The sequence below is a fragment of the Theropithecus gelada genome, chromosome 1, assembly GCF_003255815.1.
Source record: "Theropithecus gelada isolate Dixy chromosome 1, Tgel_1.0, whole genome shotgun sequence".
In the NCBI taxonomy this organism is placed as follows: Eukaryota; Metazoa; Chordata; class Mammalia; order Primates; family Cercopithecidae; genus Theropithecus; species Theropithecus gelada.
The window spans coordinates 74,309,067-74,336,261 of NC_037668.1; the positions used below are offsets into that span (position 1 = coordinate 74,309,067).

General features: G+C 54.1%; 1 protein-coding gene across 1 annotated transcript; it reads left to right on the top strand.

Moving 5' to 3' along the window:
- Nucleotides 1-554: 554 nt before the first annotated feature.
- Nucleotides 555-20,460, top strand: FAAH (fatty acid amide hydrolase). The gene is made up of 15 exons (XM_025390692.1): nucleotides 555-827; nucleotides 9,080-9,193; nucleotides 11,990-12,124; nucleotides 12,356-12,489; nucleotides 12,567-12,773; nucleotides 13,017-13,057; nucleotides 13,218-13,342; nucleotides 15,035-15,160; nucleotides 15,710-15,807; nucleotides 17,011-17,110; nucleotides 17,426-17,466; nucleotides 18,221-18,260; nucleotides 18,752-18,860; nucleotides 19,686-19,831; nucleotides 20,059-20,460. The coding sequence occupies exons 1-15, from the start codon at nucleotides 633-635 to the stop codon at nucleotides 20,185-20,187; spliced, it is 1,740 nt and encodes a 579-aa protein (XP_025246477.1). The 5' UTR covers nucleotides 555-632; the 3' UTR covers nucleotides 20,188-20,460.
- The last annotated feature ends 6,735 nt before the right edge of the window (nucleotides 20,461-27,195 follow it).

Sequence of the window (27,195 nt, forward strand, 5' to 3'; positions counted from 1 at the left end):
CGCCCTCTCTACTAAAAATACAAAAATTAGCCAGGCGTAGTGGCGGGCGCCTGTAGTCCTAGCTACTCGGGAGGCTGAGGCAGGAGAATGGTGTGAACCCGGGAGGCGGAGCTTGCAGTGAGCTGAGATCGCACCACTGCACTCCAGCCTGGGCTACAGAGCCAGACTCCCTCTTAAAAAAAAAAAAAAAAAAAAAGAAGGCAAACAATTGAACATACTGACATATTGATTCTTTGAAGAGACATTTAGAACTCATATCTAACAGCTGGCGTGTCTGGCAGGGGGCTCCGGCTGGGGCGCAGTCTTGAGCATTTGGGGCTCTGGGGTGCTCGGGGCAGAGGCTGGGCCGGGGCTGTGGCGCCCAACCGGGGCTAAACTCAAGCTTGGGAGGTCGCCCACGCGAAACAGTAGCCCTTCCTGACCCGCCTACTCGGCTTGGCCCGGAGCGGGACGTCGCTGGGGGCCATGCCAGGCGGGCCGCCTCTGACAGCCGCTGGCGCGCTCCGCCGCCCCTCCCGCGCAGGCGGGCGTGGGATCCCGGCTGATCCAGTCCGGGTTTTGCGGCGGAGCTGGCGGTCCGCGCGTGCGGCGGCTTCAACTGTCGTCTTAGGCAGCAGCAGGCTGCGGGGATCATGGGGCAGTACGAGCTGTGGGCCGCGTTGCCTGGCGCCTCCGGGGTCGCCCTGGCCTGCTGCTTCGTGGCGGCGGCCGTGGCCCTGCGCTGGTCCGGGCGCCGGGCAGCGCGGGGCGCGGTGGCCCGGGCGCGACAGAGGCAGCGAGCGTGCCTGGAGAACATGGACAAGGCGGCGCAGCGCTTCCGGCTCCAGGTGACTGCCTGAGAGTGGTGGGGTGGGCGCGGCCTGAGGGTACACGCAGCAGCACTTTCAGCCGCCAGACCCGCGGAGGGACAGCGGGGCGGGCGGGCAGAGCAGATGTGTAGCTTTCCAGAATCTCTCCTCGCCCTAAGATATTCCGCACTTTCTAAGCCAGGTAGAGCCAGGGGGAGGAAAGGAAACGATAGTGTCAAGGCAGGTCGTGGAAGAGGCCTTCCCCTCACTGGGTCAAAGAGGAGTTTTGCTTTGTGCCAAAGAATCTTACTGCCTATTGGAATGCAAAAACCCAAGCGTGACAACCAGTAGGATGCTAGGGGTTGAGGACTTTGGAATCGCAGAGTGTAATGGCCAAGGGAATCTGGAGAGCTTAGAAGTGTTTTTTTTTGTTTGTTTGTTTGTTTGTTTTTTTGAGGCGGAGTCTCGCTCCGACTCCCAGGCAAGAGTGCAGTGGCGCGATCTCGGCTCGCTGCAACTTCTGCCTCCCGGGTTCAAGCGATTCTCCTGCCTCAGCATCCCCAGTAGCTGGGATTACAGGGGCCCGCCACTATGCCCGGCTAATTTTTGCATTTTTAGTAGAGACTGGGTTTCACCATGTTGGCCAGGCTGGTCTCGAATGCCTGACCTCAGTTGATACACCTGCCTCGGCCTCCCAAAGTGTTGGGACTATAGGCGTGAGCCACCGCGCCCGGCCGAGTTTTCAAGCTTCTTGATTTGTGCATTTGGATCCTAAGAGGGAGCCGGACAGAAACTTGCCAAGTGCACAGGGAGATCTTGGCAAAGCCAGGCTAGAAGGGAAGTCTCTCTGGCTTCTGCTGCCGGCCTGTGGTGTCCAACCCCTGGCAAACCCTTTCCATGAGCAGGTTCAGTTCCAGCCCTCCCTGGGTGGTCTGTCAACAAACTTTTCTTCTCCCTGCACTGCCTCTGGATCACCTCAGTATGTGGGTTTTGGGACGTGGAAGGGCCTGGCTGAGGGTTTGGAAGACGTGGCTTGAAGAGGGGCTTTTCCTCCGGATGTGTGAAGCACAGACCCCAGGTAAAGCCAACATGCTGAACTCTGGGAAGTGGTCTTATGTGCTGAGAGAGGGAGGGCTTGCTGTGTGTGGGACCTGACAGGTGGGAAGGCTTTCCAGGTTGGGAACTGCAGGATTCAGGAGGGTGTGCCTGGGTGGGAGACAGAAAGAGTCACAGAAAATTGTGTTCAGCAGATGTTCCGCAAGTGATTTTTGATTTGGGGCAGAGCTGGAACTAGAACCTAGGTCCCTGGCTGCACTCTTCAGCCACACTTTCATGAAGAGGAACAGGAGAGAGATATGACGAAGGCACCCTTGCATGCCAGCCCAGGGTGTAGCCTTGCATTGAAGGGGGCCAGCCCCTCCACACCTGTGGGTATTTCTCGTCAGGTGGGACGAGAGACTGAGAAAAGAAATAAGACACAGAGACAAAGTATAGAGAAAGAACAGTGGGCCCAGGGGACCCGCGCTCAGCACACGGAGGACCCGCGCCGGCACTGGTCTCTGAGTTCCCTCAGTATTTATTGATCACTACCTCTACCATCTCGGTGAGGGGGATGTGGCAGGACTATAGGGTAATGGTGGGGAGAGGGTCAGCAGGAAAACATGTGAGCAAAGGACTCTGTGTCATAAATAAGATTAAGGAAAGGTTCTGTGCCTTGATGTGCATGTAGGCCAGATTTATGCTTGACTTTACACAAGCATCTCAGTGCAGTAAAGAGCAGTATTGCTGCCAGTATGTCTCACCTCCAGCCATAAGGCGGTTTTCTCCTATCTCATTAAATAGAACGTATGATTGGGTTTTACACCCAGACATTCCATTCCCAGGGCGGAGCAGGAGACAGATGCCTTCCTCTTATCTCAACTGCAAAGAGGCCTTCCTCTTTCACTAATCCTCCTCAGCACAGACCCTTTACGGGTGTCGGGCTGGGGTACGGTCAGGTCTTTCCCTTCCCACGAGGCCGTATCTCAGGCTGTCTCAGTGGGGAGAAAACTTGGACAATACCTGGCTTTCTTGGGCAGAGGTCCCTGCGGCCTTCCGCAGTGCATTGTACCTGTGGGTACTTGAGATTGGAGAATGGCAATGACTTTTACCAAGCATACTGCCTTCAAACACTTTTTTTAACAAAGCACATCCTGCACAGCCCTAAATCCATTAAAGCTTGAGTCAACACAGCACATGTTTCTGCGAGCACAGGGTTGGGGCTAGGGTTACAGATTAACAGCATCTCAAGGCAGAAGAATTTCTCTTAGTACAGAACAAAATGGAGTTTTTTATGTCTACTTCTTTTTACATAGACACAGAAACAGTCTGATCTCTTTCTTTTCCCCACACGTGTTGTGTTTTTGGCTGGCTATAATGTATGAATTTACTCCAAACCATCCCTGGGGCAAAGATATCTCATATTTATTTAGTAAGATAAAAAATATATCTGGTTCCAGCCTCCACTCACCAAGCTGGCTGAAAAGTCCACCATCAGTCCATTTTTAGGGTTTCTTAGTGGGAGGGCCCTGGTGGTCAACCCAAATTGGCCATCTCCCCTACACAAGCACAGGTTCTTCACTGTCTAGTTCCCCTCTCTGGCTGGGCTCTGGAGGCCCTCCTTAGAGATCCTCCTGTTTATCCCTGGCTCTGTGCAGCCAGCTGAGTTCTGCCAGCTCCAAGAGCGGCGTGGGCAGCACTAGCAGGGATATGCTCACAGTTCTTGCCTGCAGAACTCCCCTCCTAGTTCCAAGGAATCCACCTGGCTAGCAGGGGTGTGGGATGGTAGCAGGTTGGGTCTTCCTGCACTTCAACTCCAAACAGCAGCATCTGTATGGTTTTCCTCTGGAGCAACTGCTCTTCATTATTTTTACGAGCAGATTATTCCAGACAGAAGTTTTGGCTCTGAAACTTGGCTCTTTCAGGAGGAGAAGCGGAAAATTACCTTTTGGGTTTCCAATGACTGTGGTTTTGAGTAATCAGCAAAGGGGCGGGGTCCTGATTGACAATAGCTTTGTAGGCTTTGAAGGAGGAGTTAGATTTTTTGCTTTGTTTTTTGTATTTTGTTTTTTTGTTTTTTGAGACGGAGTCTTGCTCTGTCGCCCAGGCTGGAGTGCAATGGTGCGATCTCGGCTCACTGCAACCTCCACCTCCCAGGTTCAAGCGATTCTCCTGCCTCAGCCTCCCGAGTAGCTGGGATTACAGGCGTCCGCCACTATGGCTGGCTAATTTTTGTATTTTTAGTAGAGACGGAGCTTCATCATGTTGGCCATGGCTGGTCTCGAACTCCTGACCTCAGGATCCACCCGCCTCAGCCTCCCGAAGTGCTGGAATTACAGGCATGAGCCACCGCGCCTGGCCAATGCCTGGCTGATTTCTGTAGTTTTAGTACAAATGGTTTCGTCACGTTGGCCAGGCTGGTCTTGAACTCTCTTTTTTTTTGAGATGGATTCTCACTTTGTTGCCCAGGCTGGAGTGTACTGGTGCAATCTTGGCTCACTGCAAGCTCTGCCTCCTGGGTTCAAGTGATTCTCCTGCCTCAGCCTCCTTGGGTAGCTGGGACTACAGGTGCCTGCCACTACATCAGCTAATTTTTGCATTTTTAGTAGAGACAGGGTTTCACCATGTTGGCTAGGCTGGTCTCGAACTCCTGACCTCAGGTGATCTGCCTGCCTCGGCGTCCCAAAGTGGTGGAATTACAGGTGTGAGCCACCACTCCCGGATTCTTAGCTGTGTCCAAGGAGGACACAGCTGGATGAGGGGGTACCTAAACACCTGCATTTTCACAAAATAGTTCACCTCTCTCTAAACTCTTGGGCAACTCTAGAGAAAGGTGTGTTTCTGGTAATTCTGTTGACCCATTTTTTTCCCCACCCTGTCCCCTGAATAAGTTTTGGTATCTTTTTCTAGACTGAAGAGAAGGACCACCATCAATAGAATAGTATAGCTGGGAGAGACATCACAGAACATCTATTTATGCCCTTATGCCTTTGTACATGCAATTTGGTTTAACCCTGAATGTTTTTTCCCACATCTCCTATAACCCGCTTATCAATCCCGCTGGCACTGTGGTTCAGCGGAGAAAACAACACAGATGGAGGAGGGGCGATGCCCCCTAAGTGATTGGTAGAGTATCCCTCTCTTGAAAAGTTGTGCATGCAGGTGGCCACAGGTTTAGACGTTACCTGTATACTATACTTCCCTGCATTCTCCACAAAATCAGGTTTCCACATGTTCACCGATTGGCCTCCTGGAGGTGCAGACTTACTTTGGTGTCTAGGAGAAAATGTCTTAGCTGCCTGACACTAGTTGAAGATTTAAAAATAGCTGTTAGCAACTGTGTCATTAACTGTCAACGGGGAAGAACATAGGAAAGAATGAAAATGTGTGCTGAGCACGGAGGGGAGCATGTTGATAGGTGCTAGCTGCCATGCACAGGGACTCTCTGGGCACCTTGTTCACTACAAGGTGATGGTGATGGGAGATGGTGACCAGACTGTCGGGTGGCAATTATCCCAGGGTGGTGAATGCTCTGCTGATTTCGACATCCTTCTCCATACTCTTAGGCATTTTAAAAAACACAGTGAACCTATATTTATATAAGAACAAAAATAAAGCAAAAATTTAATTTTCATTGTGAGATGGGAAAGTCAAGATGCAGTACTGTGTGTTTAGTATGATTCCTTTGTGCAAAAAGGAATATATATATAGACAACTGTTGACATGGTGGGTTTTTCATAAATATTTTCTTTTCCTGTAAGATTACACCAGAAACTGTTAATTATAGTTTTCCTTTATAGAGGAGGGACTGTGCAAGGGGAAGCAGGGGTGGAGGGAGTGCTCACTTTTCATTTTATATACCTTTAAAAAATATATTAAGAGGATTATCTGGTGTGTTTGGGGAGAAATCTTGAACCTATTTTTTTTCTTCTTTGTAGCTCCCTGTGTTAGAAAAAAAATCCAAACTAAGTGTTGTATCAGTTCAATGAATTCAGGGAAGTGCTCCTGATACTGAGGACATCAGGGGCAGAGGCTGTGGCATGTGCTTGGAGAGGGCGGGCACCAGGCTCTGGGGTGTGGGGGGTGGAAGGGGGCAGTGGTCCCTGGGTGGGGAGAGGTGCACAGGAGTCTGAGAGGAACACAGCTTGGAAGCACCTCCTGGAATATGCTCTGGAGCCTGTGGTGTGATGAGATGGGGATTTGAAGGGGAGAGGCAAGGCCTGGTTGGGTTTTGCACTGTGTGGCCATCAAGGGAAGTGTGGGCTGAAGGGGCAGGACCTGGGCAGGGCAGCAGTTGGGTGGCCCCGTGTGACCCAGGTGATAAGGATGAGTCTGAGGCCTGTTGAGGGGATGGAGAGGTGACCATTTTTCAGAGCTACTTAGCTTGGTGACTGGATGCAGGTGGGGGTGAAAGGGAGGCACCAGAAGGACACCTGTTTCCTTTCCTGAACATCTGGATGAATGGCGTGGCCTCCCCTGAGTACAGGGTACAGGATACACAAGGAGGAGATGGTTGAAAGTCGGGCAGGTGATGAGCTTAGAGGAAGGACAGGGAAGGTGGACAGGTGACAGGAATAGCCCAGTGAGCTGGTTTGGGCTCCATTGCCTCAGGCTGGGTAGGGGATCTGGGGGATATGGGATGGGTGGAGAGCCTGGAGTCAGAGGTGCATAGGGGAGGAGTGGAAGCCAGGGTAGGGGAGGAGGGTAAGAGGGGAGGGGAGGAGGGGAAGGGTAGAGGGGAGGAGTGGAAGGGTAGAGGGGAGGAGGGGAAGCCAGGGGAGGGGAGAAAGCGAAGGGCAGAGGGGAGGAGGGGAAGCCAGGGGAGGGGAGGAGGGGAAGGGTAGAGGGGAGGAGGGGAAATGGGGGAGGGAAGGAGAGGAAGTAGGAAGGGGAGGAGGGGAAGCAGGCCAGGGGAGGACGGGGAGGAGGGGGAGGGGAGGAGTAGAAGCAGGGCTTGGGGGGTGGGAGGAGTGGAAGCAGAAGGAGGGGAGGCCCTCTCCCAGAATCAGAGAGGGAAGAGAAGGTACCCAGAGCTCTGTCTCTCCCCACATCTGGCATCTTCTTATCCTTCAAATCACAGCTGACACGTGGCTTCTTCAGATAGGCCTGCCCACCCTAAGTCAGTGCCCTGTCATTTTTGTCACAGCACTCCATTTCTCTGCTGTCTCACATGTATCATGCATGATCTATCTATTATTTAATTTGTTTATTTTCTTGAATGTAGTCTCTGAAAAGGGGCCATGTCTGTCTTGGTTACCTCTAGATGCATAGCCCCTAACCTGGTCCTTGCCATACAGTAGATTTCTGGAACATGTTTGTTGACTCACTACATAAATGAGTGACAGAAGCAGTAGCAGAGAAGCAGAGGGAAACCAGGAGAGTGTAGTGTCTCCAGGTCCAGGAAGAATTGAAGAGAGCAGGTGTGTGGCCTCAGTACTTTCGAAGGTCTCAGTGATATGGAGTAAGATAAAGAGGCAAGTATCTGTTGAGTTTAGCAACAAGGAAGTCTCTGGTGACCTTGACAAGAGCAGGGGAGGGTGGGGTGAGATATGGTGGCTATGACTCAGTGTTTTTTATTTTTTATTTTTATTTTTTTGAGACTGAGTTTTGCTCTTGTCACCCAGGCTGGAGTGCAGTGGCGTGATCTCGGCTCACTGCAACCTCCGCCTCTCGGGTTCAAGCGATTCTCCTGCCTCAGCCTCCCGAGTAGGTGGGATTACAAGTGTGCACCACCATGCCTGGCTAATTTTTGTATTTTTAGTAGACATGCGGAGTTTCACCACGTTGGCCAGGCTGGTCTTGAACTCCTGACCTCAAGTGATCCACCCACCTCGGCCTCCCAAAGTGCCGAGATTACAGGAATGAGCCCGCCTGGCCAACTCAGTGTTTACTCACTAACCCAATACCCTTGAGGAGAGGCTGTGCACGGTGGCTCACACCTGTAATCCTAGCACTTGGGGAGGCCAAGGTGGGGGCAGATCACTTGAGGTCAGGAGTTCGAGACCAGCCTGGCCAACATGGCTAAACCTTGTCTCTATTAAAAATACAAAAAATTAGCCAGGCATGGTGGCAGGTGCTACTCGGAGGCTGAGGCAGGAGAACTGGTTGAATCCAGGAGGCGGAGGTTGCAGTGAACCAAAATCACACCACTGCACTCCAGCCTGCGTGACGGAGCAAGACTCTATCTCGAAAAAATAAATAAATTATTGAAACAAACAGACAAAAACAAACCCAATGCCCTGGGGAAGGAGGAAGGAGGAACTGGATGGGTGTTTGCAGTCAGGCTGACCCCAGAGACTCTGGGAGCCCTTGAGGCCTGGCAGACAGAGGTCTGCCTGCGTTTGCCCAAATGTGCCTCCTCCTGGGGAGAGCTCCTCCCTCTCCATCCTTCCCATGTGCCACCCACTCACCACACTCTGTTTTATTGTCTTTATTTCTCATTGTCTAAAACCTCATCTGTTTGCCTGTCATCTGCTCACCCCGCCCCTGCCCTGTGTGAGCTCACTTGGACATGCCTTCTTGTTCATGGCTGAACCTCAGCCTAATGTGGTGCTGGGTACGGAGCAGGCGCCTAACACACATCTGTGGAATGAATGTGGAAACACTCCCTTTTGGGGTGTGGCCTTCAGTCACAGACCCAGCCTCCCAACATGGGGTCTTCTTGTTTTTGCCCTTCCCTGCTAGAGGTTGGCAACCCCCTGGGCAGTGTTCAGAGCTGCTCTGTGGGTGTGGGGATGGCATGGGGTCAGGTGCAGGTGGATGGCTGGCGGGCAAGAAGGCACCTGCCTCTGAGCCTGTTTATCTGTGTAATGGGAATGGCAGTAAGACTTAATCAAAACATGGATGACATCAGCGTGGTGCTTGGCACACAGAAGGCAGCCACTGCTGGTGTATATTTGTAGTGGTTTAATCATCAGTCTGGAGCTAGGCACAGTAGCATGTGCCTGTAGTTCCAGCTACTGGGGAGGCTGAAGTGGGAGGATCGCTTGAGCCCAGGAGTTCGAGTCTAGCCTGGGCAACACAGCCAGACCCTGTCTCTAAGGGGGAAAAAAAAATACCTGGGCAGGTTGGCTCGCTGGGCACCACTTCAACAGGCTTCTGGAGGAGATAGAGCTGCATTCTCTAGGTAGGGCAAACAAGGGCCTGCCCAGGCTGGGCCATGCCAGAGCTGCTGAGGCATGGGCCACTGGTGTCTGCTACAGGCTCATGAGACTTCGGTGAGTAGGGGACTGATCCGAGTTTGTCCCCCACAGAACCCAGACCTGGACTCAGAGGCGCTGCTAGCCCTGCCCCTGCCTCAGCTGGTGCAGAAGTTACACAATGGAGAGCTCTCCCCTGAGGCCGTTCTTTTCACCTACGTGGGAAAGGTAAGGCCAGCCAAGGCCAGCTCCTCCCTTTCCCCTCCCACTCTCTGCATAGGCTGTGGAGAAAACTTGGCCTGGAGTTAGTGAGAAAACCTGGCCTGGGAATTAGTCCTGCTGGGTGCCATGGTGGGACCTACAGTGCCAGGGACTGCCAGGGAAGGAAGGAACCAGAGCGTGTGTGTGTATGTGTGTGTGTGTCTGTGTGTGTGTGTGTGACACTGAGCATGCTGTCTTAGCTAGTAACCTGGCTTTTAGCCCAGACTTCCCTCTCCCTCCCGCCTCCACCCCATTGGTCAACAAGTCTCTGGTCTGTTCCTTTTTTTTTTTTTGAGAGGAATTTCGCTCTTGTTGCTCAGGCTGGAGTTCAATGGCACAATCTTGGCGCGCTGCAACCTCCACCGCCTGGGTTCAAGCAATTCTCCTGCCTCAGCCTCCCAAGTAGCTGGGATTACAGGCTTGGGCCACTACGCCAGGCTAATTAAAACTTTTTTTTTTTTTTTTTTTCTTTTTTGAGACGGAGTCTCGCTCTGTCGCCCAGGCTGGAATGCAGTGGCGCGATCTCGGCTCTCTGCAGCCTCCACCTCCTGGGTTCAAGTGATTCTTCTGCCTCAGCCTCCCGAGTAGCTGGGAGTACAGGCACCCGCCACCACATCCAGCTAATTTTTGTATTTTTAGTAGAGACAGGATTTCACCATGTTGGCCAGGATGGTCTGGAACTCCTGACCTCCAGTGATCCACCTGCCTCGGCCTCCGAAAGTGCTGGGGTTACAGCTGAGAGCCACTCTGCCCGGGCCCCGACTAATTTTTTGTATTTAGTAGAGACAGGGTTTCACCATGTTGATCAGGCTGGTCTCGAACTCCTGACCTCAGGTGATCCACCCGCCTTGGCCTCCCACAGTGCTGGGATTACAGGTGTGAGCCACCATCCCCGGCCCCTTCTTTTTTTTTGAGATGAGAGTCTCGCTCTGTCACCCAGGCTGGAGTGCAGTGGCATGTTCTTGGCTCACTACAACCTCCACCTCCCGGGTTCAAGTGATTCTCATGCCTCAGCCTCCCGAGTAGCTGGGATTATAGACGTGCACCCCCATGCCTGGCTAATTTTTGTATTTTTATTTGGCCGGGCTGGTCTGGAACTCCTGACCTCAGGTGATCCTCTGAAAGTGCTGGGATTATAGGCGAGAGCCACCGCACCTGGCCTGTTCTTTTACCCAGCCCTCTCCTATATCCATCCCCTTTGGCCACCCTGGCCTGCCACCACCATCTCCCTCCATTCCCAAGCACCATCCTCCTGGTCAGTGCCCTCTTGTGTCCCCAGCTCTTCAGGCCATCTCTTGTACTCCTCCTCTGTGTGTGGCATCACCTCTGGACAAGGCCTTCTGGAGCTTGGGGTGTCAGCAGCTCTGCATTGGCTTGGGTGGGGCTCCTTTACCTGGAAGGCTGTTTCCCTCTTCTTTGCCCCTCTCCATGCCATGGGCTCCCCTGGCTGAGCCTTCAGGGCTCAGAGCAGGAGGCACCATCTTCCATTCGCCGCCTGAGGCAGGGTTTCCTCTTCCAGGCCTGCTCTCATTCTAACAGCACATTTCTCATCACAATGTCAGGCTTGTCTTCTCTATCTCTTTCCCATGTGGGGTCTTTGTGGACAGAGCTTATCTATTTGTCTTTGAACCTTAGTGCTCAACATGTTGCATCTCACATAATAAATGCTCAAGAAATATGCTTGAAAAGAAAGGGAGGGAGGGAGGAAAGAGGGAGAGACAAATTGTGCTTTGTGAGTGTGGCCTGCATGATTTCTTGAAAGGTCGTATGTGACCCCTAGGCAGGTGAATTGTCTGGGTGCAGTGTATGTGACAATGCTGTGGGGGCTGCAGCTGAGGGAGCGAGAGCATGCTGGGCTGGTGTCACTGAGAGGGGCACATACACAGTCTCAGCAGATGGTCTTGCTTCTTCCCTGTCAATGTCCCTGAAAAGGCTCCTGCCCTTCCTAGTTAATCTAGTCAATCTGGTTAGATTGGCCTTCTCTGTTCCTGCCTCGGGTACCCCAGGGACAGATTTTGCACATGCCCAAATATGGCAACACAGCCCACCCTGTTTCCCCCAGATGACCCCCAGGAGTAGGAGTATTTACTGAAAGCTGCATCCCACTCCGCCCTCACCTTTCCTTCTGTAGGACCCTGTGTGGTGCGGTTTGAGCATTGTAGGCAGATTTCCGCTATTAGCATGTTCTTCCCTTTTGTCAAGCTCCTACTCCATGTAACTTGATTATCAAATTCAAGAGTTCCTGGGTAAGGGGAGGCTTGACTGGGCTACGTGTGGGGAAGGCGTGGGGTAGAGGAGAGAGTGCTGGGCTCCGGGAGGCAGGAGTCTGGTCTAGCCCTGCTCTGTGGCGCCCTTCAGTGTGACCAGTGACGAGGGCTGCCCCTGTCTGGTTTCTGTCTGCCTCACTGGGCAGAGATGTGGCTTGGAGGAGGTGGGGGAGTGGCCAGTGATCATTTTCCTCCCAGCTAACCCCCTGCCTGGGGGGCATCTGAGGCCAGTATCTTGCTCCCTTGAGTGTCCTGGTTGTGCCCTGGTCCTGGTTGAAGGCCAGAGACAGCCAGGATGAGGCCTGGGCCAAATGTCACCAGTGAGGCAGATGCTGGGCCCTAGGTCATCCTCTGTGCCCCAGGCTCTGGGCCATGTTGCTGGTTCCCCTCTCCCTGGGTATACTTTAAAAGGCCAGTTCTACATGATGTATATTTCACCACAATGTTTTAAAAAGGCCAGCCTCCTTTTACCTTATGTCTACTTCCCCTTCCTCAGGCCTGGGAGGTGAACAAAGGGACCAACTGTGTGACATCCTATCTGGCTGACTGTGAGACTCAGCTGTCCCAGGCCCCAAGGCAGGGCCTGCTCTATGGCGTCCCTGTGAGCCTCAAGGAGTGCTTCACCTACAAGGTATGCTCTGCCTCAGCACCAGGCCTCCATTGTCGCCTCCATCCCTGCCAGCCTGCTTTGTATCTTGGATCATTTTGGGCCCTCAGAGGAGGTATCATGTCCAAAGGCCTTGCGAGGGGACACTGGTATACCTGTCTTGGCCTGTGTGACAGCTGTTAGAGTTGGCTCTGGGCTGCCCACGGGCTCTGACTCACAGATCATGTCCCTTTTGGTGCCCATCCCTCCTCCCAGGGCCAGGACTCCACGCTGGGCTTGAGCCTGAACGAAGGGGCACCGGCGGAGTGCGACAGTGTGGTGGTGCATGTGCTGAAGCTGCAGGGTGCCGTGCCCTTCGTGCACACCAATGTGCCCCAGTCCATGTTCAGGTTGGGTCTTGGGGCGGGGTGGGGCAGGGGCACTGGTCCCAGCATGACACGGGCTGACCCGTTCTTGCCTCCTCCAGCTATGACTGCAGTAACCCCCTCTTTGGCCAGACCGTGAACCCATGGAAGTCCTCCAAAAGCCCAGGGGGCTCCTCAGGGGGTGAAGGGGCCCTCATCGGGTCTGGAGGCTCCCCCCTGGGCTTAGGCACTGATATGGGAGGCAGCATCCGCTTCCCCTCCTCCTTCTGCGGCATCTGCGGCCTCAAGCCCACGGGGAACCGCCTCAGGTAGGGTGGGTGGAGGGCGCTTCTGGGCCCCTTGCTGTGTGACCTTGGCCTAGCTTCCAACCTCTCTGGGCTCCAGGCAGGGATTCGGTCTCCGGGGTTTTGCTGGGAGGAAGCATTACAGTACCACTGGCTGGGCATGGGTCCTAGTTTCCAAAGCGGTAAGTGTTCAGAGCTGCTCTGTGGGTGTGGGGATGGCGGCGGGTGGCCGTTTCCTGTTTCCAGCGTCTTATGTTTCTTATCCAGCAAGAGTGGCCTGAAGGGCTGTGTCTATGGACAGGAGGCAGGTGAGGTCCATGGTGCTCTCCCCTAGGAGGGTGGGGGTCGGCCTGACCCGCTTGCGCCCATGCTTCTCAGGTGGCAGGGCAGTGTCTGGCCCCCAGGCTGCTCTAGGTCTGGATTCCTCCCTCCTTGTCTGCTTACTTCCCTCCCCTCTCTGCCTCACAGTGCGCCCCTCCGTGGGCCCCATGGCCCGGGACGTGGAGAGCCTGGCACTGTGCCTGCGAGCCCTGCTGTGCGAGGACATGTTCCGCTTGGACCCCACTGTGCCTCCCTTGCCCTTCAGGGAAGAGGTGAGCAGGGCTGGGTGGGCATGGGTGTGGACTGCTGAACCTAGACAGCCACCCCAGGGCTTGGAGGCCCTGTCTCCTGAGAACGGTGCCCCAGGGCTCTGAGGCCAGGGCGGGTTGCTCCTCCACAGACGGCCACCAGATGGAGCATTTGGAAATCCACAGGCTTTCAAAGGCGCCCAGCCTCTGCTGCTGGCACCAGGGATGCAGGAATCACTTCCCAGCCCGCTGACCTTCAGCAAACAGCGGCCTTTCTAACAGTATTCCTGTCCACATTTTGGCGAGCAGCATGCCACGCTGCCTGCAGACCCCAGCTCATGTAGCCCGTTCTTGCCAGAGGTAGGCTGAGTGAGCCGGGGTCTGCAGGCAGCGTGGCGTGCTGCTCCCCAGAATACCACCGCAACAGCCTGTTGCCGAGATAGGCTGGGCTTGTTGCTTTCTGTGGCGAGGCAGCACTGTCTTGCAAAGCCTTAGTAGCATCTCAGAGGGCAGGAAGGGTGGGGAGATCTGCTGAGATTTTGAAGTCTGGTTTAAGGTGGATCATTCAACATGGGGGTTGGTTAAGATTGGGTTGGGGTCATCATATGATCGCCCATGTTAAGGATTGGTGGGCATAGCAGGGTGTGGATTTTGAGGCGAGAGGTGTCAGCTGATGCTTCCTGTTGAAGAGTTGATGGGTGTTTCTGGAATGAATTGGAAGGTTATTTGTGCTTATATGTGTTATTTGGAGGAGGTGGGGGAGTGGCCAGTGATCATCTTCCTCCCGGCTCATCCCTTACTGCCGGGCATCTGAGACCAGTATTTTGCTCTCTTGAGTGTTCTGGTTGTGCCCTGGTCCTGGTTCTCTCTTTCTCTGTTGGGGTCGAAGGCCAGAAACAGCCAGGTTGAGGCTGGGGCCAGATGTTCCCAGTGAGGCAGGTGCTGGGCCCTAGGTCATCCTCTGTGCCCACTCCAACACCGTGTTCAGGAGCTGTAAAGTTAGATTGGTGTAGACAGAGGAAGAGTGAAGTCACATTAATGTAGACAGTAAGCTGTGTGACGTAAGCCCCATTTCTCAGCAGTCCAGTGATTGTCTATCTTGTACAGACCTCTTGCCCTCGCCCCAGCCAAGGTTGCCTTGGAAAGGTTGAGGGTTTGTGGACAGGAAGGAGATTGGGCCTTGGTGTTTCTTGGGAGTGGGGCAGCAGGGCAGATCTGGGCTGGGTAGGGTGAACTCCCCCTCCTCAGGCAGAGGGAGATATTCTAACCGAACCCACGGCCATAGGCAGCTGCGAAGTCCTTCCTCGGAGAAGAGGAGGAGATGAGGTCCCTGTCTGGAAGTATGGAACAGTTTATCATGAGAGCCAGGACAGGTGGTGGAGAGCCTCAGCACAGAAGACAGGATGCCTGCATTCCAGACCTGTCATGTCACTCTGCATTGGGTAGCTTTGGGCAAGTCCCAGTCCCACCTAATCTCCCTATTGAGACCTCAAGCCTCAGTTTCCTCATATGACCAGTAGGAATCCTTATCCTTGCTCTGCCCACCTGGGTCACTGTGAAGGTGTTTTATGAAAGGGTCAGATGCAGAAGGGGCTGGCCTTGCTGACTGCAGCCTTGCAGCTGTGTCTGGGGCTGAGTAGTTTCTCTGATCTCTAGGGCTCCTGCCTAGGGCTGTCTTCTCCTGACCTGCCCCTATCCCCTGTATTTTCCCTCCAGATCTACACCAGCTCTCAGCCCCTGCGTGTGGGGTACTATGAGACTGACAACTATACCATGCCCACCCCGGCCATGAAGCGGGCCGTGCTGGAGACCAAACAGAGCCTTGAGGCTGCGGGGCACATGGTATGACTGCAGGGTCCTAGAAGTACTGGCATCTCCTCTCCTCCTGGGAAGCCTTCCTGGTACCCATGACTACTCCATCCCTGGCATCCTGGCATCCCTGGCATCCTGGCATCCCTGGCATCCTGGCACTCTGATGGTGTTGTCATCAGGGTGAACTGAGGCCCTGTGGGACAAGTATATAGAGGGCTGATCAAGAGTATTGGAGGAGTGATTAAGGGAGAACTTCAGCCCTGTGCTGTGTGTTGTGTGAGCACTGCATGCAGGGAGGCTCTTCAGCTGTAGGCAGTGGTGCACAGCTGTCCAGAGGCTCCCAGGGCCATGGGTTTTGGTCTGGTCATTTATACAACTTTATGTGTGGCTCCAGACTTCTCTCATGCTGTGCATTCCACAGTGAGTTTTCTTGGGTCAGTAAGGCTGCCTTTGTGGCTCTAGTGAGAGCTATCATGTGGGCAGAGTTGGTCCAATCCATCCTCAGGGCCACCCAGACAGCATGGGGATCATGGAGCCAGTGGTTAGGTCAGGAGGCCTTACACCCCTCAATCCCTGCAGCTGGTTCCCTTCTTGCCAAGCAACATACCCCATGCTCTGGAGACCCTGTCAACAGGTGGGCTCTTCAGTGACGGTGGCCACACCTTCCTACAGAACTTGTGAGTGATAGTGGGCTTTGGGGTCTTGGTGGGATCAGAAAAGTAGGCAGACCCAGGGGGAGCAGCAGGGTGTGGTGATACCTGGATGGGCCTTAGCTGAATCCAACAAAGGCCTGATCACTCTGGGCCGGGACCTCACTGTCCCTCCAGCTGGGCACATTGACCCTGGAGATCCCTTGCCAGGGTGCCAGCCCGAGGGGAGGAGGCTGGGTTGAATATCTGTGGCCTATCCTTGATCTGAGCTTGTTATGAGGTAGGAGGTGGGCAGGAGGTTGCCTCTCTGTTTGGGAAAGATTTGGGGCAAGGGCAAGATCCAGGCAGGAGGGTGGGGGCTTGGACTTGGGTGACTCCAGGCTCTGTCTGACTTGAGCCAAGTCTTCCTTTTGAGCAGGACCTCAGCTTTCTCTCCTGTAAAGTGGGTGAGTTGGACCAGGCTCCTTTTAAGGGACTTTGCAGAGCTCATTTTTAGGGAAGTTGGTTCCTCTGGGCTGTTTTTAGTCCTTAAAGGTTGTCAGGGGCAGAGGACAGGCCTGTGAAGGCCCCTCCTGGTGATATACCTCTGCTGGATGGACTGGAACCCTTCAGAACACAGTCCTCCTTCCTCCACTTCACCGATGGAGAACTTAGCCCTGCAGCCTGAAGCTTGGCCCTGCAGCTTCACTCAGTCAAGGGCCCAGCCTGTCAAGTTCCTTTCCTTCCCCTAGCAGCCAAGTGTGGTCCAGGCATCAGTGGAAGGGGTCAATCCTCACTCTGGCCCTGGGAATGAGTCCCCAGGATCAGCTGCCTGAGACCTTTCCCTGAGATCTTGAGCCAGAGATAGCCTCAGAGCCATGCTTCATGGGCAGCCCACCCTGGATTGCGCCACCTGTGCCTCCAGGCTGGCCTCCATGTCAAAGGGGAGGTACCCTCAGGGAGGCCTCATCAGGGAGACGTTGCCCTCAGTTCTTAGAGCTCTGAGCTGGGTTTGCTGGAGAGGGATACCCTGAGTCCTGCCTTGGGGAGCTCCCGTGGGTGTGGGTTGGGGCCCAGGCATCCCAAAGGATCAGTAGAAACAAACGGCATGTTTGGAAGGAGGGAGCCGAATCTGGTGAGGAGGAGGTGGACAGTATCCCTGCATAGAGAACGGGATTGCTGTGGGCCGGGTGAGCAAGCCGGGAAGGATGCGGGGATGGGAGTGCCTGGACCCAGCCTTTTGTTTCCCAGCAAAGGTGATTTCGTGGACTCTTGCCTGGGGGACCTGGTCTCAATTCTGAAGCTTCCCCAGTGGCTTAAAGGACTGCTGGCCTTCCTGGTGAAGCCTCTGGTGAGGGCACAAGGAGTAGAGGGGCTAGGATGACTGGGAGGAACCTAGGGCCTCCTATCACGTGATCCCCCATGGCCTTCCTCAGCCTCTCTTGGTTTGGTCAGGCATGGCCTCCTCTTCCCTCCAGTCCCCACCCAGATGGCTCTCCTGCCCTGTCCCCTGCGATCTTCAGCCAACCTGCATGCTGAAAGGGGGGCTGACCTGGGCCCTGGGGGGAGGCATGGAGGGACAGGTCCCCAGTGGCTTGACCTGAAGAAGATTGACACCTGCCGTGGCCCAGAGCGGAGTCACCGACCCTGCATCTGTCCTGTGCAGCTCCCAAGGCTGTCAGCTTTCCTCAGCAACATGAAGTCTCGGTGAGGGTTCTTCTGTGCCCAGCTGCTGCCCCTGCCTGTCCTGACCCGAGTCTGGGTCTGGGTAGTTTCTGACAGGAAAGGACTTGAGGGAAGTAGCCTCTGAGGCTAGAAGTGGCCCAGGCAGGGGGGCAACCTTTGTGGCCTTCAGGTGGGACTTTGAAGTTGTCTTGGCAAGGTCCAGTTCTGGCCGGAGAACAAAGGCCTGAGGGGGACAAGAGGATGGGGGAGTTGGAGGAGAGGAAGTTGACCTGGCTGGGGTGTGGGTGGAAAGGACCAGAAAGTGGGGGTTGGCCTGGGCTGGTGGTGGGGCACCTGGGAGAGATGCTGCTGTTAGAGATCTGAGCTGACCTGAGCTCTGCCAGGTCCTACTTGCCTCTTAGTAGCTTGGGCTGGAAAAGCAGGGTATAAACTGCCCCATTTCAGGCCCTGACATCCCGTGGACTCACTCCTTCCCTCACCATCAGGCTTCAGGACTGGCGGCATCTATGGCCTCTCCTGTGTCCTGAGGGTAGCGAGGAATGAGGCCTGAGCTAGTCCTGGCTCTGCTGTGGAGTCACCAAGTGACAGCCTGTGCCCCTCTGGGGCCTGATTTTCTCATCCAGACAGTAGGGGTCTGAACTTCCCTCTCAGCTCCCATGGGGTTGTGAAGGGTCCACGGAGGGGTGAGATCTGGAGGGTTGGCAGTAGGGGTCTGATGTCGCTGATCTCCATGGCTGTGACCATGATGGCTGGTGACCACACTCCTTCTGCCCAGGTCGGCTGGAAAACTCTGGGAACTGCAGCATGAGATTGAGGTGAGACCAGAGCCTCTGGACTGGAGCAGGGTGCCGGGGGGAGGGTGGAGTTGGACAGGGCACCCACTAACAGGGTCTTGCGGCCACTGTCCCCACGGGGCTCCCAGACTGGCCTGTCGTCCCCCTTCCACTCCCTGGACCACCACTCGGGCCCAGCTCTGGGACCCTTACTTGCCCAGATGCCGATCCTTTGCGGCTGGGTCAGCCCAGGGCCCCTGTCCTGGCTGCCTTTTTGCCCCTCTGGAGCTGCCTGTGTGTGGCTCCGCCCCAGCAGGAAGAGGCATGTCCACAATTCATCCTGGAGGCGGAACGAGCGATGCCCTCTGAGAAGCAGCACCGCCTGCCCGGAGCACCTGTGTCCCACTGTGGCTCCTTTCAGATTCAGGGGGAGGTGCTGGGGCCAGAGCCACCCTAGCCACAGTCCCTGAGTTAGAGAGCCTGGAGGGGGCCAGGTCTGCGTGCTTTCACCCGGTGCGCTGTGTCCCCCACAGGTGTACCGCAAAACTGTGATTGCCCAGTGGAGGGCGCTGGACCTGGATGTGCTGCTGACCCCTATGCTGGGCCCTGCTCTGGACTTGAATGCCCCAGGCAAGGCCACAGGTGAGGCCCGACACCCTCCCTGTCCCTTCTATGAATCTGGCCATGTGCCCTGCAGGGCTGCCAGGAAATAGAAGAAGAGGAGCCCTCGGGGAGGACCCTGCCCTTGCGGGGGCCCACAGTCTGGCTGGCTGGAGACATGGGAGTCATGTGGGATGCCCTGGCAGGGTTTGATTTTTCTATCATCAGCACTATTCAAGTTGGGGACCTTGAATTACGGAATCTAGTTTGGGGAGGTGGTGGTTTGAAGTCCAGGTGGGATTTAGATAAATCAAAAATTTAGGGGCCAGGCGCGGTGGCTCACACCTATAATCCCAGCACTTTGGGAGGCTGAGGCTGGAGGATCACTTGAGCCCAGAGCTCAAGAGCAGTCCAGGCAACATAGTGAGGCCTCTGTTGCTACAAAAAATAGAAAGATAAGCCGGTTGTGGTTGCATGTTCCTGTAGTCCTGGCTACTCGGGGGGCTGAGGCAGGAGGATTGCTTGAGCCCAGGAGGTCGAGGCTGCAGTGATTTGTGATCACACTACTGCGCTCCAGCCTGGGTGACAGAGTGAGACTCTGTCTCAAAAAAGGAAGAGGAAAAGAAAACAGAAACAACATTCCCAGTGGGGAAAGTACATGGGCAAAGGCATGGGGCAAGCATCAGTGAGATGTCCAGCCTGGCCCTGAAATCTAAATTCCTGGGCTTTGTCACTCAGACCTCAGTCCTGGGAGAGAGCCTCTCTGGCTGTAGACACAGGGTGCCATTTCATACGAGGTTTGACTCAGGCCCAGAGCTGGCACTGAGATTCCTGGGGCCTGCTGCAGCTGCTTGTGTTGTGTTCCAGGGGCCGTCAGCTACACTATGCTCTACAACTGCCTGGACTTCCCTGCAGGGGTGGTGCCTGTCACCACGGTGACTGCTGAGGACGAGGCCCAGATGGAACATTACAGGGGCTACTTTGGGGATATCTGGGACAAGGTGCTGCAGAAGGTGAGGACTGGCCTGCCCCTCAGCTGAACTCACTCCCCACCCTGACTCTGGCCGCTGTGGAGGAAACAGTACCAGTACTGCGGGTTTGCCAGCCTTTCTTAAACAAGACCTGAAGGACTGTGGCCTGGCCCTGCTTTGCGGCCTCTCTCTAGCTGGCGTGCTTCCTGGGCCTGGGAGTGGGGAGTCCTGCCTCGCTAACCCTATCCTGATGCCTGTGTCCCCTATAGGGCATGAAGAATAGTGTGGGGCTGCCCGTGGCCGTGCAGTGCGTGGCTCTGCCCTGGCAGGAGGAGTTGTGTCTGCGGTTCATGCGGGAGGTGGAGCGACTGATGACCCCTGAAAAGCAGTCATCCTGATGACTCTGGCTCTGGAGGACTTGAGACTCACACTCTTTGCAGCCCAGCCTAGTCAGGGCACAGCTGCCCTGCTGCCACAGCAAGGAAATGTCCTGCATGGGGCAGAGGCTTCTGTGTCCTCTCCCCCAACCCCCTGCAAGAAGCGCCGACTCCCTGAGTCTGGATCTCCGTCCCTGCTCTGGTCTCCTCTCTTCGTCCTGATCCCTCCACCCCCATGTGGCAGCCCGTGGGTATGACATGGGCCAGGGCCCAACTAACAGTCAAGAAACAGCTCCTCGTCTGTGTGTTTTCTGGGTGTCATCATGAAGGTGGGGGTTGGAGCCTGTTGAAAGTAGGGATGGCTTGACCATGCAGACCCAGGCTCCAGCCATGCCAGTCTCCTGCTCCACAACCTCCCCTGGTGCTCATCGCCCACAGGAGGGGTGCAAGCTTGTATCCCCCAGCACTTCAGCCCTGCCCCTCCTCTCCCACCTATACTAAACCCTGCTCTGCTGGACACTGCCCTTGGTCTCCTTCCTTCCTCTGCTCCTTTCCCTGCCTAGAAAGCTCTTTCTGTTCCTCTGCTTTCCATGCTTTGAGACCTGGCTCAGATTCTTCTCTCTCCAGGAGGCCTTTCCTCCTGTCTCTGGGCCCTGGAGTATATGGGCTGTTTCTTCCCAGTCTGCCTTGTGTGGTGGGTATTGGGGGGTGTGTCTGCCTGCCTTACCACACTGGCTTTCCTTGACGGCAGGGACCCCATTGCTACATCTCTGTTTTCTGTGGCTAGCACAGGGCAGCAGGGGAAGCACTGAGTTGGGTTGCAGAGAGTCCAACGTGTTGGCCCTGAGCTGGTGCTGTTTGCAAGAGGAGCCCATGGGCCTGGGGAGGCCGGCATGAGACAAGGTGACCTGGTAGTGTGTGCTCTCAGGGCTGGCCAAGGCCTGGATTGCCCTAGGAAGGCTTCCTGAAGGAGGTGGATGTGTGTTGAGTCTAGAAGTTTTCCAGAGACTGAGCTAGGGGTTGAGGACATCTCAGAGAGAGAGGACAGTATGCCCAAAGATCAGGGTGGGTTTGGTAAATGGCAGGCATGTTGAGTGGGCACAGGGGAAGCAGAGATGTAGGTGAGGACAGATCAAGGTGGACTTGGGCAGCCAGGTCAGGAACTTGAATTCTGTCTCGAGGGCAGTGGGACTCTGGAAAGATCATAGCTCAGCCTGAGGACTAGACTTGTGGGGCAAAACCTATAGAAGAGTAAGAAAGCTGCTCCATGATCCCTAATTTGGGGAGAGGGGCCTAAGGCCTGAACCTTGGCCCAGGGGTAGAGATGGGGCCCTTTGGGAATTGACAGGATGGAGGTGAGCTGTCTCAGCTGGTCTGCCATCCACCTCTTACTGGACTGTGTCACCTGGCTGGTAGAAAGGTGGCATCTGTAGCCGACCCTAGGAGTTTATTTATTTTTTTAGACAGTTTCACTCTTGTTGCCCAGGCTGGAGTGCAATGGTGTGATCTCGGCTCACTGCAACCTCCGCCTCCTGGGTTCAAGCAATTTTCCGCCTCCTGGTTTCAAGCGATTCTCCTGCCTCAGCCTCCTGAGTAGCTGGGATTACAGGCGTGCACCACCATGCCCGGCTAATTTTTTATTTTTAGTAGAGACAGGGTTTCTCCGTGTTGGCCAGGCTGGTCTCAAACTCCCGACTTCAGGTGATCCGTCCGCTTCGGCCTCCCAAAGTGCTGGGATTACAGGTGTGGACTACCACACCCGGCTGACCCTAAGAGTTTCTTAACCCCATTAGCCCAGTTGCTTTGCTCTTCTCTGGCCCCAGCCCTAATTCTCCTGCTGGCTGGAGATGTTTCAGAGCCTGAGCCCTCTAGGTAGGGCAGATCCACGGCTTCTACCTGTATTTCAAATTCTTTCTAGAAGAGTTGCCTTCGCAAGACTTCCTTCTCCACCCTGGTTTTCCTATTCCTCCAGAAGGCCTTTGCCCTCCAGGTTGCCATACCCATTGGCGCCTGCACTCTCTCCCAGTGCCATCCCTGCCTCTGTGGGGCCATTTTCAGGGCAGATGTGAGGACCCAACCTATATGGGGACACCTGGATTGGGACAACTAGGTAGATGCCGCGCTTTGCCCTGATTTCTTGTAACCACTGCCGTAATTTTGCTTCTTTCATAAAACCACTACCATCTGCCCCAGCTTCCTCTTCCTGCCCCATTTCTCTCTTTCAGTTGCCAATATCCTCGTGCTTTCAGACATGAGGCTGCAGAGTGGAGGCGCCTTCACTGGTTCATTGATTCAGCCCTTGGAGCCTCAGCATGGCCATGTCCAGACCTCAGCTGACTTGAGTCAAACCTGGGCTTCTGGGGATGTGGACATTGACACAAACACATCTATTCCTCCTGTGATTAGGGCTTGGGGACAGGATAGACAAGGGGCCAAATGCTGCCGAGGGGAGGGGAAGTGGTCACTGCGGCTAGACGTGGCCACTGTGTTTCATCTCCACGACCACGCTCTAGTCCGAGCCACCTCCCTCATCTGGATGCTTCAGTGACTTCCCTTCTGGGCTCCCCTCTTTCAACCCTGGCTGCCCTCTAATCCATTCTCCACACAGTAGCTGGAATGATCTTTTAAAAGTATAAATCAGGCCAGGCGAAGTGGCTCACACCTGTAATCCCAGCACTTTGAGAGGCCGAGGCGGGTGGATCACTGAGGTCAGGAGCTCGAGACTAGCCTGGCCAACATGGCGAAACCCTGGCTCTACTAAAAATACAAAAAAAATTTGCCAGGCATGGTAGCGTGCACCTGTAGTCCCAGCTACTCAGGAGGCTGAGGTAGGAGAATTGCTTGAAGCCAGGAGGCAGAGGTTGCAGTGAGCCGAGATCGCGCCACTGCACTCCAGCCTGGGTAACAGAGTGAGACTCAGTCTTGGTAAAAATAAATAAATAAAATAGGCCGGGCGTGGTGGCTAATGCCTATAATCCCAACACTTTGGGAGGCTGAGGTGGGCAGATCATTTGAGGTTAGGAGTTCGAGACCAGCCTACCCAACATGATGAAACCCTGTCTCTGCTAAAAATACAAAAATTAGCCAGGCGTGGTGGCACGTGCCTGTAATCCCAGCTACTTGGGAGGCTGAAGCAGGGGAATTGCGTGAACCCAGGAGACAGAGGTTGTAGTGAGGTGAAATCGCTCCGCTGAACTCCAGCCTGGGCAACAACAGAGTGAGACTGTCTCAAAAAAATTTTTTTAAAAATACGGCCTGGTGCTGTGGTGCACACCTGTAATCCCAGCATTTTGGGAGGCCGAAGCGGGTGGGTCACCTGAGGTCAGGAGTTCACGACCAGCCTGACTAACATGGTGAAAACCTGTTCCTTCTAAAAAAAAAAAAAAAAAAAGAGCCAGGTGTGGTGGTGAATGCCTGTAATCCGAGCTACTTGGGATGCTGAGACAGGAGAATCACTTCTACCCGGGAGGCAGAGGTTGCAGTGAGCTGAGATCTCACCATTGCACTCCAGCCTGGGCAACAAGAGTGAAACTCCATCTAAAACAAATAAATAAATAAAACATAAAACTATTAATCAGAGTGCATCATTTCTCTGCTTAAGACCTTCCAATGGTTTCCCGTTCCTCCTAGAATAAAAATTCAGTCTCTTCCTTGTGTCTTCCAAGGCTCTGTGCGATGTGCCGTTTCCACCTACCTCTCCAGCCTCATCTTGTGTGTCTCTTCCTCTCCTCCACTGTGCAGCCACATGAGTACCTTTTGGTTTCTTTTTGTTTTTTGTTTATTTGTTTTGGGTTTTTTTTTTTTTTTTTTTTTGAGACAGAGTCTCGCTCTGTTGCCCAGGCTGGAGTGCAGTGGCATGATCTTGGCTGACTGCAACCTCTGCCTTCCAGGTTCAAGTGATTCTCCTGCCTCAGCATCGTGAGTAGCCGGGACTACAGGTACCCGCCACTATGCTCAGTTAATTTTTGTATTTTTAGTAGAGACGGGGTTTCACTATGTTGGCCAGGCTGGTCTCGAACTCCTGACCTCTTGATCTGTCCACCTTGGCCTCCCAAAGTGCTGGGATTACAGATGTGAGCCATCGGGACCAGCCTTGATTCCTTGATCATTTCAAGCTGGGCCCTGCTGCAGAGCTTTCATGTTAGGTGTTCCCTGTGCTTGGAACAAGCGGCTCCAATGTCACCTTCCCTACTCACCCATTTATAAAATATGGCCACCCTTGTTGCTTTCTTTTCTTTTTCTTCTTTTTTTTTTTTTTTTTTCCGAGATGGAGTCTTGCTTTGTTACCCAGGCTGGTGTGCAGTGGCGTGATCTTGGCTCACTGCAACCTCCGCTTCCTGGGTTCAAGCAATTCTCCTGCCCCAGCCTCCTAAGTAGCTGGGATTACAGGTGTCTGCCACCATACTTAGCTAATTTTTGTATTTTTAGTTGGGACAGGGTTTCATCATGTTGGCCTGGCTGGTCTTGAGCTCCTGACCTCCTGATCTGCCTGCCTCAGTCTCCCAAAGTGCTGGGATTACAGGCGTGAGCCACCGCACCCGACCCCTTGTTTCTTTCATTCCTGTTTTTTTTTTTTTTTTTTTTTTTTTTTTTTTGAGACAGAGTCTCGCTCTGTTGCCCAGGCTGGAGTACAGTGGCACAGTTTCGGCTCACTGCAACCTCCGCCTCCTGGGTTCAAGCGATTCTTCTGCCTCAGCCTCCTGAGTAGCTGGGATTACAGGTGTGTGCCACTATGTCCAGCTAATTTTTTGTACTTTTAGTAGAGAAGAGGTTTCACCTTGTTGGTTAGGCTGGCCTCGAACTCCTGACCTGGTGATCTGCCTGCCTGGGCCTCACAGGCGGGAGCCACCGTGCCTGGCCCCTTGTTACTTTCTTTTTTTTTTTTTTGTTTGAGACGGAGTCTCGCTCTGCCGCCCAGGCTGGAGTGCAGTGGCCGGATCTCAGCTCACTGCAAGCTCCACCTCCCGGGTTCATGCCATTCTCCTGCCTCAGTCTCCCGAGTAGCTGGGACTACAGGCGCCCGCCACCGCGCCCGGCTAGTTCTTCGTATTTTTTAGTAGAGACGGGGTTTCAACGTGTTAGCCAGGATGGTCTCGATCTCCTGACCTCGTGATCCGCCCGTCTCGGCCTCCCAAAGTGCTGGGATTACAGGCTTGAGCCACCGCGCGCGGCCTTCCCCTTGTTACTTTCTAACAGGTTACGCTTTGTTCTTTTTTTTTCTTTTAAGACGGAGTTTTGGTCTTGTTGCCCAGGCTGGAGTGCAATGGTGGGATCTTGGCTCACTGCAAACTCCGCCTTCCGGGTTCAAGCAATTCTCCTGCCTCAGCCTCCCGAGTAGCTGGGATTACAGGCATGCGCCACCATACTGGGCTAATTTTGTGTTTTTAATAGAGATGGGGTTTCTCCATGTTGGTCAGACTGGTCTTGAACTCCTGACCTCAGGTGATCCACTCTCCTTGGCCTCCCAAAGTGCTGGGATTATAGGCATGAGCCACCATGCCTGGCCACCCTTTGTTCTTTATAGCATTATCACTATCTGAGCTCTTTTATGTTTTTTTGTCTCCTCCACTAAACCATAAGCTTCCTGAAAGCCGTGCTTTGTCTTGTTCAGCACTTGTTCTTGGCTTGGAGGATAGTGCTCCATAAGTTCTGGGATGATAAAGTGTGCCTGTGTGAGGGGCCAGGCACTGTGCTGGGTGCTGGCAGTGACAAATGAGGCAAAATGAGGCAGCCCTGGCCCCTGTCCTTGTGGAGCTCACATTCTGGAGGGATTTGTTGAGTGAAGAGAAGGGGGACAGAGAGTTGTGCTAATGAAGACCTCTAAATATGTAATGCCTGGAGTGATAGCATGACTTTTGATCAGGAAAAAAGGGGAAAGGGAATCCTAGACCACATTTACGGAGTAACTACTATGAGCCATCTACTTTCTGGGCACTTAATCCTCTGTTAACCCTGTGATAGGCATTTTTGCCTCCTTTTACAGAAAGGGTACCTATCTTGCCCAGGGTCCCACAGCTAGAAGTGGGGGGCTTGGAACAGAAACCTAGGCCAGTCTTTGTCAGCAACTACATGAGATCTTTCTGTCGATGCCGAGCCCCAGCGAGTATGATGGCCAGAAGAGTGAGAGCACAAGTCAGCCTCCTCCTCAGACCTCCCTGACCACCAGTGTGCTGGTGGCTACTGCCTGTTTTCATGGCCTTTCCCCTTCTCACCGGGTCCACTGCTATAGCTTCTTTTTTTTTTTTTTTGAGATGGAGTTTCACTCTTGTTGCTCAAGGTGGAGTGCAATGGCGAGATCTCAGCTCACTGCAACCTCTGCCTCCCTGGGCCTCGGGTTTAAGTGATTTAAGTGATTCTCCTGCCTCAGCCTCCCGAGTAGCTGGGATTACAGGCGTGCGCCACCATGCCCGGCTAATTTTGTGTTTTTAGTAGAGACGGGGTTTCTCCATGTTGGTCAGGCTGGTCTCGAACTCCCGACCTCAGGTGATCTGCTTGCCTTGGCCTCCCAAAGTGCTGGGATTATAGGCGGGAGCCACTGCACCCGGCCTGCCACAGCTTCTTGCCTGGCTTCTGTGGCCTCCAGACTGGACATCTCCAACAATCCTTCACATGGCAGTTAGGCAACCTCATGCTTAAAATCTCTGGATTCACTTGTGCCAAGTCCAGACACCTTGTTATGATCTGCAAGGCCGTGCTTAACCTGAGCCTGCAGCTGGCCCCTGTGGCCTCATCTCCTCCCCTTCCTCAGTGCTCACATCACAGCCATGTGGCCTGCAGGTAATGTTCAGAACACCGAGTGGTCCCCCACCTCCGTGCCCTTTGCTCTTGGTGCTTGCTGTGCCTGGAGTGTTGTTCCTGGGGTCTCCACCCAAAGATCGCCTACTCATCCAACGTGAGGGCAATTGCTCTTCTCTTCCAACTCTGTCAGGCTGTGTTGAAAGAGCTTCTTTGTGCTTCTGCACTTGATTGAAAGCAAGGTCTGTGTCTTTTTTTTTTTTTTTTTTTTTTTTTTTTTTTTTTTTTTTTTTT

Bases quoted from the DNA above. Each gene is read 5' to 3' on its own strand.
- FAAH (XM_025390692.1), top strand. From the start codon at position 633: ATGGGGCAGTACGAGCTGTGGGCCGCGTTGCCTGGCGCCTCCGGGGTC. The intron at 17,111-17,425 runs GTGAGGGCACAA...TGTCCTGTGCAG, and splicing joins CCTTCCTGGTGAAGCCTCTG to CTCCCAAGGCTGTCAGCTTT. The intron at 18,261-18,751 runs GTGAGACCAGAG...TGTCCCCCACAG, and splicing joins AACTGCAGCATGAGATTGAG to GTGTACCGCAAAACTGTGAT.